Source organism: Cryptomeria japonica, chromosome 9, assembly GCF_030272615.1.
Source record: "Cryptomeria japonica chromosome 9, Sugi_1.0, whole genome shotgun sequence".
Classification (NCBI taxonomy): domain Eukaryota; kingdom Viridiplantae; phylum Streptophyta; class Pinopsida; order Cupressales; family Cupressaceae; genus Cryptomeria; species Cryptomeria japonica.
In genome coordinates this window covers 189,597,885-189,614,195 of record NC_081413.1, presented here as the reverse complement: position 1 = coordinate 189,614,195, position 16,311 = coordinate 189,597,885, and the positions used below count along the sequence as shown (strand labels likewise).

Below are 16,311 nucleotides of genomic sequence, written 5' to 3'. Positions count from 1 at the left end.
TAGGGTCAGAATGGGTTGTAAACCTGACATATGATGTGTTTTGTCTATAAAATATTTTGCTAGCCAAGAGTGTTACATAACTCTACACTATTACCACTATACCTACATGTAATGAGACAAATAAAAAATGTCCAAACATAATGACTATAAAATATAATCGAACAATCCGCCTCTTTTATCATACTAGGAAGATGAAGAACCAATCTCATAATTGACAGTAGGTCTCTATTAATCAAACCTCATGTGTTCAGGAATAGATTGTATCTCTACTTGTCAACAATAAGCAATGTACACATTAGTACACAATATGATATCTATATATATATATATATATATATATATATATATATATATATATATATATATGCTAACAAGGTGACAAGAATGGAAAAATATGGATGCTAAGTGATGCTAATGCATTTGAACTAATACATAAGAGTTTTGTAGGAGAATTTAATGTAGTTACTTAAACTATAGTGATACCACTACAAATGCATCAAGTAACATGGGAACTTTGAGTTGTGATGTCAATAAAGTGGGGATCTTAAGCATATATTCAATGAGATTTTTTTTTTAAATGTTAGTTTGTATTTATTACATGAAAACCTCAAAACTTTGAAAATCACTTGAATGTTAGGGATCTAAAATTGTAGGGAATTGTATAATATTTATAAAATCCTAAAGAAAATAGTTAAACCCTAATACAATAAGAATATGAACTTTGGAAAGGTGACAAGAATATAAATATATACACAACAAAGGATTTGAGCTAATGCACAAGGGTATTATAGGTAAATATTTAACTTAAAAATATCCAAAGCTAAGTGGTGCCATTATCAAAGATATATCAAGCACTTATGGTAAAGTTAAGAAATTCCCCAAAAACGAGACCATGCTAACAAAAAGACTTAAAAAATTAAAAAATTACTTATTTATGGAATGGTTCCCCACATAATCAAACAACAATAACAAAGGAGATTATAAAACTAGCAAGAAACTAATATATTTCCAAAGATATACCTATCCTTAATAAGATGATTATGAGCATGATATTATGCATCCTTCTTCTCACTTATTTTTCTATGAAGTGTTCATGAAGTGTGCATGCATTGCAAAATAATGTTTCCCTACTCAAACTCTTGCATTACCCTTTAAGAATTGCATTTAAGTAATTATTGTTGAAAATGAAAAGCAATAGGAAAATAAATTCAAAAGCTATTTTAACTTAATTAATGTAGGTGTGTAAGACTTATGATAAGTCCAATCAAAACTCAAACAATCATCATTTATACAATAAATTAAATCATCTACAACCTCCTAGCTTTGGTAATTATTAAATCTATTTTCTTTATAAAAAAAATGACTTTGATTAAATGTTAATACAACCTCCAAAACTCAAGCTAATGTGATTGTGAAACTTGATCAATTTTGTTGTTGTAAGTTATTTTTGAAACAATTGTGTTTCTAATAAGCCATATTTTGATAATTAAAAATCAAATGTACAAATATCGCCTTTCTACGTAAACATCATATAATTCAACAGTAAATAATAATTTTATAAATAATCAATTATAATGTTACATCCTCATTTATATTTAAATCTTGTCTTCCTTTTATAAACCAAAATTGACTATTTACTATTAAATTACATTATGTCATTAGAGAGAGTTGGAACTCACCCTCAATTATATATCATTCAACTTATATTTAGAATCCTCTTCCAACACTCTTCTTCTCACGTTTTTCATTGGTCAAAAGAATCCATTGATTTTAAGTCCTCGCTTCACTCTCAAATGAAAAGTTAGCCCTGCACATGCCAATTTATATGGATTAACCTATGAATAATTCAGACTCCACAACTACTGTTCACAGTCCAGTCAAGAAAGATAATCTCGTTTTTGACGAATTTCCCTCCCCATAAGAAAACAAAACCGCCCACCCAAAAGACACACTGCTCAGAATAAGCTAATTCAATGGCGATGATGCAGATTCTGATTCTCTGCCTCTTAATCATTCTAACTGAAGCTGAGGGTGTGCAGCAGAATACCAGTTTCGTCTTCAACCACTTCAATACCACAAGCACAATCAAATATGTTGCAGATGCCTCAATACAATCCAACGCAATACGCCTCACAAATCACTCAGAGCGTCTCATTGGTCGTGCTTATTTTGACAAGGCAGTTCCCATGAAAAGAAACGGTTCTGTAATCTCATTCAGCACAAGCTTCATATTCGCCATGGTTCCGCATCCGCTCTCGGGCGGCAGCAACGGTCTTTGCTTCATCATGACGCCCACAACCGCTCTCAACGCTGCCTTCGCCACGCAGTATCTGGGTCTCGTAAACCTATCCAGCAATGGAAAAGACTACAACCATCTTTTTGCAGTAGAATTTGACACAAGTAAGAGCATAGGCGTGGAGGATAAGGATGACAACCATGTCGGAATCGGTCTTAATGGCGTCAAATCGGTGGCGGCAGAACCTGTTGCTTACTGGAAAGGGAACACATCGACGCCCATTAATCTCAAGAGTGGGCATAATATAAGGGCCTGGATCGACTATAATGACGAATCCAAGCAGCTGGACATAAGCATTGTACCCGTTGGAGAGGCAAGGCCGCAGAAACCCCTGCTCTCCAGGAAAGATTGGATTTGGATGGAATTATACAAGACCAGATGTGGGTGGGGTTCTCTGCTTCTACAGGTGAAGTTTCCCTTTACACAGTTCCTAGTGTTCGTCTTTCCTTTTGTAATTGCAAATTATGATATAAATTTTGAATGTGAATTTTATGTCTTTTTCAGTAATTTTGTAGGAGAGTATTGAATTGTTTTGCATCCACAGGCAGTTCTCCTCTGGTTGAGGATCATTACATTTTAGCCTGGAGCTTTGTAACGGGCAATAATAAGACTCTGGATCTAGATACTTTGCACCTCCCTTCTTTTTATGTCAGAGGCCCCAAATTCTATAATTCTATGGAGTTCATATACATTATTGTAATATGCTCAGCAGCTTTCATCTTGGGACTCATTCTCGGCATATTTTATTGGTTCAAAAGAACGGATTACATAAACTTTACTGAGCAATGGGAGTTAGAGTGTTGGCCGCACAGATTTGCTTACCAGGAACTTAACCACAGTACAAAGGTAACTATGAATAAAGGAATATCTTATTACATCTACAAAAGCTTTCAATATCTCACAGAATACTGAACAAGGGATTTACCACTGTGTTTTATTGCAGGGTTTAAGAGACGATAATCTTCTGGGTTATGGGGGTTTTGGCCGGGTATACAGGGGAACTCTGCCCTTGGGCGAAGAAGTCGCCGTAAAATGCATTACAAAAGATTTTACAGAAGGAATGGAGGAATTCATGGCAGAAATTTCAAGCCTTGGGCGGCTACAGCACCGGAACCTGGTGCCCCTCAGAGGCTGGTCCAGAAAAAACAAGCGCCTCTTCATCGTCTACGATTACATGTGCAACGGAAGCCTTGAAAGAAATTTGTTCAGTCCAAAATTGAGTCTTACTTGGGCCCACAGATACAAAATTCTCACAGATGTAGCCGCCGGGCTGCTATACTTACATGAGCAGTGGGACAAATGTGTGGTACACAGGGACATTAAATCCAGCAATGTATTGTTGGACAGTGATCAGAACGGCCGAGTGGGTGACTTTGGTTTGGCAAGGTTATATGACCACAGTGAAAAACCCCAAACTACTCATGTGGTGGGCACTCTGGGGTACATTGCACCTGAGCTTATACATTCTGGTAAGGCTACTCCTTCCACAGATGTGTTCAGCTTTGGGGCTCTTATGCTGGAGGTTGCCTGCGGAAGGAAACCTGTAGATGCCCAAGGAATGATTTTGGTTGAGTGGGTTTGGGATTTGTATGCAAATAAGAGATTAGTGGATGCTGTTGACCAGAGGCTTGGGGGCGATTATGATAAGGGCGAAGCTGAAATTGTGCTTGTATTAGGGCTTGTGTGTTCAAACCCTGATCCGCGGGAGAGGATTAGCATGAGAAACGTGTTGCAGATTCTTTCTGGTAAGGCTGCTTTGCCTGTGGATCTTAATGTACCCTCGGCTTTTAAGCATTCTTACATAGACATTGCAGAATTCAATTCGTTCAGTGCTACTTCTTTGGAGCTGTTAGAATGATTTTTCAACTGTTTTGCATTAGGCAACATCAAACAGCGAGTGAATTTTTTGAGAAATTAAAATTGTGAAATGAATTGTTGTCGGTATGTTAGACCAACAGTTACAGCATAGGATGCCTATTGGAAAGGACATCATTCGTCTGAGAGTACATTCATATTTCATTGTACATCATCTTATGAGAGTAATGAGTGCACATTCATAATTCATAAGAATCTGTTGAAAATTTTAGCTTTCAATAAGAATTGATAAATAAGTGAACTTTTTTGAGATTTACTGTATGTTTTTACTATAGGGGGAACTGCAGTCAGTTGGATTTCTAGGCTGCAAAAGGTTGTTGCACTTTCAACCACTGAAGCTGAGTATGTTGCTGCTACAGAAGCCAGCAAAGAGATGATTTGGTTGCAATGTTTTCTGAAGGAATTGGGTTAGACACAAGAGGATAGCCCATTGTATACTGATAGCCAGAGTGCCATTCATCTTGCGAAGAACTCTGCTTTTCATTCAAGGACAAAGCACATTCAGCTCAGGTACCACTTCATCCGGACTATTTTGGAGGAGGGTCAGTTACGGCTTGAGAAGATTCACACAAGTGAGAATCCTGCCGATATGTTCACAAAGGCAGTTCCAGAGGAGAAGCTGATTTCTTCATCAGTTTCTGTTGGTCTTCTTGATTAATAATTGTGGAATTTATACCAGTCAAGTCCTAGTGTTTTATCCAGCGGATGTTGCATGTACAGTGGTGTCGTGTAGTATCAGTCTCCAAGTGGGAGATTGTTCGGTGTGGAGCCTGATCAGTCTCCAAGTGGGAGATTGCTGAAATGTGGCGACTGATCAGCAAAGTACTGTACACTCAGCACGTATCCTCGCCGTTTTTGTTGATGAAAACCGACATTGTAATAAAACCCTAAAAAGGCCGACTTTGTTTGTTGCCCTAAAAATTCATGTTATAAGTGGCTGGGATGCTTAAGGCATTGTAAGGTTGATGTACTATTTTTTGCTGGATAATAAGAAAGATTGGACGGCTGTGTATGGTGGACGTAACCCATTCTGGGTGAACCACGTTAAATCTCTGTGTTATCTGTGTCCTGTTTTATTTCTTTATCTTTTGTATTTAAATCTGCATATAATTGTTAGTTCATATTTGCTTCGGATCTGCTTGAAACCCTAACATGTATGTGTATGTATGTCTGTGTATGTGTGTGTACATGTGTATGTGTATGTGTATGTGTATACATGTGTGTGTACATGTGTATGTGTGTGTGTATGTGTGTGTATGTGTGTGTATGTATGTATGTGTATATGTGTGTATGTGTATGTGTATGTATATGTGTATGTGTATGCACGTATGTGTATGTGTATGCATATGTGTATGTATGTGTCTGTGTGTGTGTGTTTATATGTGTGTATGTATGTGTGTATATATATGTGTGTGTATATATATGTGTGTGTATGTGTATGTGTGTGTGTATGTGTGTATTCATAATAAACCCCTTTTCACCCTTTCCTTCCATAATAAATTAGGCCCAATCTGTAACTGGGGCAAAATCCTAAATATAATCTTTCAGCAAACTCTGGCAACAACTTAGTTTTTTAGCATTATTTATCCTTTATCAGGGAAACAACATTGTGACCAAATCAAACATGTTAACATATGTGGCAAGAGACACTAATAACTTGAGGATTATAGTTTATGTTGGTGTCAAGTCTTGGTTTTCTTTTGATTTTATTTTTCGATGTGTCTTTTAGTTTTTTCATGATGTCTTTGACTAGAGATTCTATCTCCAAGATGTCTTTGACTAGAAAGGCGAGGATGGGGTATGTTCACCTATTTTGCTGGTTGTGGATTGTCTCTTAGTAATACTATGGCATGTCCAAAGATATGAGGACAGTATGAGTCTAGTGTGAACTGGGGAATTTCCTTGTTTGTGACTATTTGATCTCCATGCAAATAGGTACAATGAATTTTTAGGTCGATCACATATCTGGATGGTCATAACCTATTTGTCATAATAAATCTCTTTTCACCTCCATATCTTCTACCTTCCATCCCCCTTTTTTCCGTTTGTCCTCCTTTTTCTTTTCCTATGTCCATGTAGCTTGCTATCACATGACTTAGTAATAATGACATGCCAAAAATATCTGCATCTCATATAGTGTTCATCTACATCATCACATGTTAGTAAATTTCATCATATGCATATTGAAATCATAATAGCATCACATCCTACACACACCACTTATTAGTACCTCATATAAGCATTCAAATGCATACCATCCATTCATTTGCATCCTCATATATAACATAAGTATAAGAACAACATAAAAATAATGCACCATATCATGTATATATTTCGTTGCATCATATAAGTAATCATAGATAATCATAAACATGTATCTATACCATAAGCATCATACGTAGACTACATCATCATATAGAATCATTACATAATCATAAATCATATAGAAACATCACATAAGAAAACATGCATATAATCGCCACAAAGGATAGGTCATCTCATATATATATCAAAAGTATCAATGTCATGATACAATGATGTCAAAATATCATATGACTACAAAATCACTCGAAGGTGTCTATATCATCACACAAAAACTAATAGAAAAAACTAGATCCAAGAACGCTATGATGAAAACCCTCCCTCAGAGTCAGTAGGCCTCGATGGAATCTAAGCACTTGAAGGTCTAGCCCCTAGATCATCTCGCCTACCCCTGCCTGTGGACCCTACTAGTGGTGGTGGTGGTGGTGGACCCATAACCCTACCTCTAGATGTCCTTTGTCTATCCTCTATTGTTGCTTGGTCATCATTTGTGAGTTATGACCACATCGCATTGCACTTGATCCTATCTTGCTAGAGCACTCACCGGATTCTATCAATTTGACGACTTATTGTATAGTCAGCTTTGCAACCTATCTTGCTAGAGCACTCACCAAATTTAATCAATTCGACGGCTTATCCTAGACCTTCTTAGTAATTTTATCCTATCCTCTTTAGGGAACCTGTTGAGTCAATAATCTTTGTAGCTTATATAATTGGTGATGCATGTCTATCACATGGTTGCCAATTTTAGCCTTGTTTTCAATTTGTCTTCCTTAGGGCACTTGTTTGAGTAAGTCCTCTCAACAGATTATCCAATTGACAACGTATTTCTATCACAAAATTGTTGATTTTAGCCTACCTAGACACAGACGTACTAAGGCCAATCCTATACGAGCCATCACTACATATACACAGTTTTACCTTTTATCCTTCTCTTTTCTAGCCTTTCTCTCTTATCTAGAGATTATCTACATTTTTTTCAAAAGAATTAATCCAATCTCTCGAGGGGTCATATCATTCCCATCTTGGGGCAACTTTGTATCATTTTATCTTCTTTGAAACAATACAACAGGTTACATTATCTCAAAGAGGGGAAAATTGTAGACACCTAAAATTGTCCTAGTCTAATTAAATAAATATTTTATTTATTTAATTATTTTATCCTAAACCTTCTATTAATTAAAAAGATTTTTATTTATGTAATTAATTTAGTTAGCCTCTTCTAGCCCTTCCCTATTTAAATAAATATATGTATTTATTTAAATTATCTTTCCCTAAATTAAATAAATATTTCATTTATTTAATTGGTCCCACTTCCTATATTAAATAAATAATTATTTAATTAATTCATTCATTCATTAGCTTTTCATTCTATGACACATGTCATTTATCTCTTAATTTTCCTCTACCTACCCCCTTCATTGTTTTATTATTTTTCCTAGTTACCCTCTTATTCTGTTATCATTTTCTATACCTACACTTTAATCCTAGTTGACTATATATTTCTTTCACCTCTTAATCATATCCCTTCATTTTCTAAAGTGTCTTCTATATAAGAGGATTCTTTTATCCTTTTAATCCTAATGTGTTTATCAAGATTTCTTGTGATCGAGCAACTTTACAACCAAAATATGTTCTTTGTTGAGCTCTTGTGCACAGTACAAAAATCTGAGGGTCAATATATCAAACAAGATCAATGGAGATATGAGACAATGGAGATCAAACCCTACTTGGCATGTGAATGGCGTTATTGTTTCAATTTGTTGATTTGTATGTTCTTAGGTTTCTTCATTGATGTATTGTGAATGCTTTATTATAGAACTAGGGTTTGTTGTGGTTGTATCTGTTGTGGTTTTGCAATAGTTTGTCATCATCATTTTTCACCTCACACTTATCACATCTAAAAAAATCTGATTGAGTATTATGCAACCTTTAGAAAGATGAGTTGATCCACACAAGCATTTAATAATGAGATAAACCTATATTGAATAATTATTTGAATTCAACTAGATGAGGATTAAGTTAGATTTAATGACAAGTGTCCTCATCTAATGGATTAAAAGACAAAATGACCTAAATATAGCTTAATCTAAATATAGAAAAGCACTCTTGTGTTTAGCTTAAGTGTAATAAAGCAATAGGGCGCCTAAGTAATTAATGTGATTAAATAAGTACAAATGTGATTACCTAATTACTCCAACACCAAGAAGCAATAAAAATAGCTATTTAATTTACTAACCACCAAGTAATCACTCAGATGAAGTTCCTAACTATCAAGTCATCGTTCCTTAACCACTTGGTCACCCTTAGTGCACTGTCAAGCTATAGTTTCTTAATTGCCTAGTCATGATTACCTAACCACTAGGTCATGATTAGTTAATCACTAGTCTTCTCAAATTTTGAAAAAGGGCTTCTTTTTCTAGATATTGTTAACGACGTGTCATTTTTTTACAAATTTATAGTGAACCAAAAAATATTTTCATAAAGAACATAAGGGTACAATCATTTTTTCAAAATTACATCATTTTAAACTTTATTTTTGGCCTTTAAAGTTTACATTTACATTAAATTTTCATGGGCCACAAATTTCTCATAAATTACCAAAATTTCGCAATTTGTCAATGAAAACTATTAGAATTTTTCAAGGAATCCAATTTTCATGAATAATTAAGATTTGAATAGCCAATTTTATAAAAATATACATGTTATAAATGGATAATTTGTGCACCCTATCTTAACTAATTTGAATTTTTTCTTGGGGACCTAACATTCGTCACAATCAAATCAAGGGGGTTTGTCTTGTGCCCTTTTTTAAGTTCTCCAAATAAGGACCTAATCATAGCTTCATTTAATTAATATGAGTGGAAATGTAAAAGGAGATTCATCTCAAGAAATTAGGATTTTATAGGGTCAGAATGGGTTGTAAACCTGACATATGATGTGTTTTGTCTATAAAATATTTTGCTAGCCAAGAGTGTTACATAACTCTACACTATTACCACTATACCTACATGTAATGAGACAAATAAAAAATGTCCAAACATAATGACTATAAAATATAATTGAACAATCCGCCTCTTTTATCATACTAGGAAGATGAAGAACCAATCTCATAATTGACAGTAGGTCTCTATTAATCAAACCTCATGTGTTCAGGAATAGATTGTATCTCTACTTATCAACAATAAGCAATGTACACATTAGTACACAATATGATATATATATGCTAACAAGGTGACAAGAATGGAAAAATATGGATGCTAAGTGATGCTAATGCATTTGAACTAATACATAAGAGTTTTGTAGGAGAATTTAATGTAGTTACTTAAACTATAGTGATACCACTACAAATGCATCAAGTAACATGGGAACTTTGAGTTGTGATGTCAATAAAGTGGGGATCTTAAGCATATATTCAATGAGATTTTTTTTTTAAATGTTAGTTTGTATTTATTACATGAAAACCTCAAAACTTTGAAAATCACTTGAATGTTAGGGATCTAAAATTGTAGGGAATTGTAACATATTTATAAAATCCTAAAGAAAATAGTTAAACCCTAATACAATAAGAATATGAACTTTGGAAAGGTGACAAGAATATAAATATATACACAACAAAGGATTTGAGCTAATGCACAAGGGTATTATAGGTAAATATTTAACTTAAAAATATCCAAAGCTAAGTGGTGCCATTATCAAAGATATATCAAGCACTTATGGTAAAGTTAAGAAATTCCCCAAAAACGAGACCATGCTAACAAAAAGACTTAAAAAATTAAAAAATTACTTATTTATGGAATGGTTCCCCACATAATCAAACAACAATAACAAAGGAGATTATAAAACTAGCAAGAAACTAATATATTTCCAAAGATATACCTATCCTTAATAAGGTGATTATGAGCGTGATATTATGCATCCTTCTTCTCACTTATTTTTCTATGGAAGTGATCATGAAGTGTGCATGCATTGCAAAATAATGTTTCCCTACTCAAACTCTTGCATTACCCTTTAAGAATTGCATTTAAGTAATTATTGTTGAAAATGAAAAGCAATAGGAAAATAAATTCAAAAGCTATTTTAACTTAATTAATGTAGGTGTGTAAGACTTATGATAAGTCCAATCAAAACTCAAACAATCATCATTTATACAATAAATTAAATCATCTACAACCTCCTAGCTTTGGTAATTATTAAATCTATTTTCTTTATTAAAAAAATGACTTTGATTAAATGTTAATACAACCTCCAAAACTCAAGCTAATGTGATTGTGAAACTTGATCAATTTTGTTGTTGTAAGTTATTTTTGAAACAATTGTGTTTCTAATAAGCCATATTTTGATAATTAAAAATCAAATGTACAAATATCGCCTTTCTACTTAAACATCATATAATTCAATGGTAAATAATAATTTTATAAATAATCAATTATAATGTTACATCCTCATTTATATTTAAATCTTGTCTTCCTTTTATAAACCAAAATTGACTATTTACTATTAAATTACATTATGTCATTAGAGAGAGTTGGAACTCACCCTCAATTATATATCATTCAACTTATATTTAGAATCCTCTTCCAACACTCTTCTTCTCACGTTTTTCATTGGTCAAAAGAATCCATTGATTTTAAGTCCTCGCTTCACTCTCAAATGAAAAGTTAGCCCTGCACATGCCAATTTATATGGATTAACCTATGAATAATTCAGACTCCACAACTACTGTTCACGGTCCAGTCAAGAAAGATAATCTCGTTTTTGACGAATTTCCCTCCCCATAAGAAAACAAAACCGCCCACCCAAAAGACACACTGCTCAGAATAAGCTAATTTAATGGCGATGATGCAGATTCTGATTCTCTGCCTCTTAATCATTCTAACTGAAGCTGAGGGTGTGCAGCAGAATACCAGTTTCGTCTTCAACCACTTCAATACCACAAGCACAATCAAATATGTTGCAGATGCCTCAATACAATCCAACGCAATACGCCTCACAAATCACTCAGAGCGTCTCATTGGTCGTGCTTATTTTGACAAGGCAGTCCCCATGAAAAGAAACGGTTCTGTAATCTCATTCAGCACAAGCTTCATATTCGCCATGGTTCCGCATCCGCTCTCGGGCGGCAGCAACGGTCTTTGCTTCATCATGACGCCCACAACCGCTCTCAACGCTGCCTTCGCCACGCAGTATCTGGGTCTCGTAAACCTATCCAGCAATGGAAAAGACTACAACCATCTTTTTGCAGTAGAATTTGACACAAGTAAGAGCATAGGCGTGGAGGATAAGGATGACAACCATGTCGGAATCGATCTTAATGGCGTCAAATCGGTGGCGGCAGAACCTGTTGCTTACTGGAAAGGGAACACATCGACGCCCATTAATCTCAAGAGTGGGCATAATATAAGGGCCTGGATCGACTATAATGACGAATCCAAGCAGCTGGACATAAGCATTGTACCCGTTGGAGAGGCGAGGCCGCAGAAACCCCTGCTCTCCAGGAAAGATTTGGATTTGGATGGAATTATACAAGACCAGATGTGGGTGGGGTTCTCTGCTTCTACAGGTGAAGTTTCCCTTTACACAGTTCCTAGTGTTCGTCTTTCCTTTTGTAATTGCAAATTATGATATAAATTTTGAATGTGAATTTTATGTCTTTTTCAGTAATTTTGTAGGAGAGTATTGAATTGTTTTGCATCCACAGGCAGTTCTCCTCTGGTTGAGGATCATTACATTTTAGCCTGGAGCTTTGTAACGGGCAATAATAAGACTCTGGATCTAGATACTTTGCACCTCCCTTCTTTTTATGTCAGAGGCCCCAAATTCTATAATTCTATGGAGTTCATATACATTATTGTAATATGCTCAGCAGCTTTCATCTTGGGACTCATTCTCGGCATATTTTATTGGTTCAAAAGAACGGATTACATAAACTTTACTGAGCAATGGGAGTTAGAGTGTTGGTCGCACAGATTTGCTTACCAGGAACTTAACCACAGTACAAAGGTAACTATGAATAAAGGAATATCTTATTACATCTACAAAAGCTTTCAATATCTCACAGAATACTGAACAAGGGATTTACCACTGTGTTTTATTGCAGGGTTTCAGAGACGATAATCTTCTGGGTTATGGGGGTTTTGGCCGGGTATACAGGGGAACTCTGCCCTCGGGCGAAGAAGTCGCCGTAAAATGCATTACAAAAGATTTTACAGAAGGAATGGAGGAATTCATGGCAGAAATTTCAAGCCTTGGGCGGCTACAGCACCGGAACCTGGTGCCCCTCAGAGGCTGGTCCAGAAAAAACAAGCGCCTCTTCATCGTCTACGATTACATGTGCAACGGAAGCCTTGAAAGAAATTTGTTCAGTCCAAAATTGAGTCTTACTTGGGCCCACAGATACAAAATTCTCACAGATGTAGCCGCCGGGCTGCTATACTTACATGAGCAGTGGGACAAATGTGTGGTACACAGGGACATTAAATCCAGCAATGTATTGTTGGACAGTGATCAGAACGGCCGAGTGGGTGACTTTGGTTTGGCAAGGTTATATGACCACAGTGAAAAGCCCCAAACTACTCATGTGGTGGGCACTCTGGGGTACATTGCACCTGAGCTTATACATTCTGGTAAGGCTACTCCTTCCACAGATGTGTTCAGCTTTGGGGCTCTTATGCTGGAGGTTGCCTGCGGAAGGAAACCTGTAGATGCCCAAGGAATGATTTTGGTTGAGTGGGTTTGGGATTTGTATGCAAATAAGAGATTAGTGGATGCTGTTGACTAGAGGCTTGGGGGCGATTATGATAAGGGCGAAGCTGAAATTGTGCTTGTATTAGGGCTTGTGTGTTCAAACCCTGATCCGCGGGAGAGGATTAGCATGAGAAACGTGTTGCAGATTCTTTCTGGTAAGGCTGCTTTGCCTGTGGATCTTAATGTACCCTCGGCTTTTAAGCATTCTTACATAGACATTGCAGAATTCAATTCGTTCAGTGCTACTTCTTTGGAGCTGTTAGAATGATTTTTCAACTGTTTTGCATTAGGCAACATCAAACAGCGAGTGAATTTTTTGAGAAATTAAAATTGTGAAATGAATTGTTGTCGGTATGTTAGACCAACAGTTACAGCATAGGATGCCTATTGGAAAGGACATCATTCGTCTGAGAGTACATTCATATTTCATTGTACATCATCTTATGAGAGTAATGAGTGCACATTCATAATTCATAAGAATCTGTTGAAAATTTTAGCTTTCAATAAGAATTGATAAATAAGTGAACTTTTTTGAGATTTACTGTATGTTAAAAAAGAAAATTCATAGAGGTAATGATCTAAAATTGAAAATTTAGTATAATTACATTTTTAATAAGTTTAATTGATGTGTATTTTTATTAATATGATTTGTATTACTTAAATTTTGTAACGATGTTGTAATTATCTATTTTATGGTTTATGGAAAATCATATTTATTATAAAAAAAATGAAAGGTGTGTTTGATTTATTCTTAAAATAAATTAAGATAGATAGATGTAAAAACATGGAGATTAGGTTGAAAAGAATGCAAAATTATATCTATTGATTGACTAAAGATTTAATAAAAAATTAAGATATGTGTGAGGATTTTGTTTTAATCTTTCTATTGGCATTCAAATCGGCTTAATTCCTAGCATGTGGCATTATTGTTGCTCGTCACCAAAGTTGTGGTAACAATTTTGTGTGGTACCGTAGTAGCATTCTTAGTTGTAGTAATAGATTTGGTGGTAGTTTGACAAGTTGAGCTTAATATCATGCATGTTTATAGTAAAAAAAACAACAATATATTATGTTATTGCCAACTAACTATAAGCATATATAATTTTTTAAATAGTGTTGAAAGCATATAACCTTTGGTTAACAATTTACTACATTTAAATACACGTGTTATTACATTTTTAGACTACTATTCAATCAACACATTTTTCATTGGGATTGGATGTCACACACCTTGCAATTCCTAATGTTCAAATTTTATTATTGGGTCATGATAATTATTACCAAGATATTTTAGGACAATCTTTAGGCCCATTCTAGGCCTCGTTAAGTCTATATATTGAAAGCTTGAGATGGAGGCATTATGCATTGCTTATTATAGGGTTATGCTATCAATTGTACTCCACAATTGATCTCTTGTTGCCTATGGTTGTGACATTGTAGTATGGCTATGTCACGGGCTCAAAGTTTTAACTCGAGCAGCACTGGCAATCAACACGTGCAAGTCAGATCACTCCCTGCACAAGTCAATCCCAAACTACACCTTCCCCAAACTTTAGCAGAACCTTTTAGTACAGTATTTCAATTTCAACTCAAAATAATGCAACTCAATAAAGAACACAAAGTATAAGAGAAAACACAACTTTCTTATGTAATTCAGCAATCCAACATTACATGATACAAAGCCAAGTCGTGCTCCAACAAGTAGGTCGGGCTCCGCTGAAAATGCCTATGATGTTCACAGTTAACAAGTATTCTTAACCTTGCCCATAAGACCAATGCTAGTCCCAACCCAAGACTCAACTTGATCCATAGAATAAGACTTTTTGCAACAAAGAAACCTTCAGCTAGCTCCTCGCTCACTCCTTCGCATTTCCTTTGCAACTTCCCTCTTCAACTCGCACTCTGAATCTAAATGCTTAAGTTCGCTCCCACAACTCGCTTATAAAGGCACACCTCCATGATCGCCCTTGGAACTCGCAAAGCATCTGCACCGTTAGATCACATCGCATGGCTCATAAATTCACCCAAGATCGCAATCCACTTTTCACGCCTCAAGCTCACAAACCTGCTCTATAGGTCCCGAGCTATACAACTCGAATCACCCTGTGCACGTAACCAACATGGGACCAATAATGGATGCGGCCTATCTGATTCGCATGAGCTGAATTATTTCCACCGTCAGATCATGATCCGCTCCAACTTCCCCACACCTGGGCCATTGTGCACCCATCTCAATGCAAAGTAAGGCGGACCTAAAAGCTCAATGGTCGAATCAACCACCAAGGCAAAGTCGGCTTTCATTTCAACCATTACACCCTCCCCCACCTAACTTGTGGCAAAGCCCTCAACGTCGATGCACCTTTTGTCCCCAAGATGCATGAGAGGTACCGAATGCAACTTAGTTACGCGAAGTCGAGTTCCCCTGAAGGAACTCCAAAACCTTCTCCTCATCTCTCCACAGAGTCTCTCCTCTTTCCCAAGAAGCCTCCTCACGAGTCAAGCCTTCCCAAATCACAAGGAACTCACGAATCAACCTCTTTCCATAAGCTCTCAACTGCATCGCCAAAACCTGTCCAACTCGCCTGTTTGGATTGTCTACGACATTGGTCGGTCCCCGATTTGGAATGTTCCTCACCAAATCCTCTTCATCGGGATGATGAGCTCACAACTGAGATACATGGAACACAGGGTGCACACTCAGATGTAAAGGCAAATTCAATTTATAGGTGACTGGACCAACTCTTTGCACAACTTCAAACGGACCATCCCATCTTCTCACCAATGAAGCATTCAAACCCTTAGGAACTTTGAACTGGTTCGGATCCATCTGTAGCAAAACCTTATTGCCAACATTGAATTCCAATTTTCTCCTCTTTTCATCTGTAAACTTTTTTATTCGGTTTGCAGCCTTAGTGAGATGATATCTCGCCAAGTCAACTCGCTCATTCCATCTCTTAACGGGTTAATTCTGCATCTATGTCACTGGTCTATTATCCCTACATCACTATATGTGGAGTGAGTGGTTGTTGCCCTGTAGCAAACTCAAAAGGACTATATTTCGAGGAACCACT

General features: G+C 36.0%; 2 protein-coding genes across 2 annotated transcripts; both read left to right on the top strand.

The window, feature by feature from the left end:
* Positions 1–2,570: 2,570 nt before the first annotated feature.
* On the top strand, positions 2,571–4,427 carry LOC131038412 (L-type lectin-domain containing receptor kinase SIT2-like). Its single transcript, XM_059210874.1, has 3 exons — positions 2,571–2,702; positions 2,841–3,142; positions 3,240–4,427. Exons 1-3 carry the CDS (start codon positions 2,675–2,677, stop codon positions 4,152–4,154), a joined length of 1,245 nt encoding a protein of 414 aa, XP_059066857.1. The 5' UTR covers positions 2,571–2,674; the 3' UTR covers positions 4,155–4,427.
* Positions 4,428–11,117: 6,690 nt separating this feature from the next.
* Positions 11,118–13,781, top strand: LOC131038398 (L-type lectin-domain containing receptor kinase S.4-like). The gene is made up of 3 exons (XM_057970826.2): positions 11,118–12,056; positions 12,195–12,496; positions 12,594–13,781. The coding sequence occupies exons 1-3, from the start codon at positions 11,327–11,329 to the stop codon at positions 13,272–13,274; spliced, it is 1,713 nt and encodes a 570-aa protein (XP_057826809.2). The 5' UTR covers positions 11,118–11,326; the 3' UTR covers positions 13,275–13,781.
* The last annotated feature ends 2,530 nt before the right edge of the window (positions 13,782–16,311 follow it).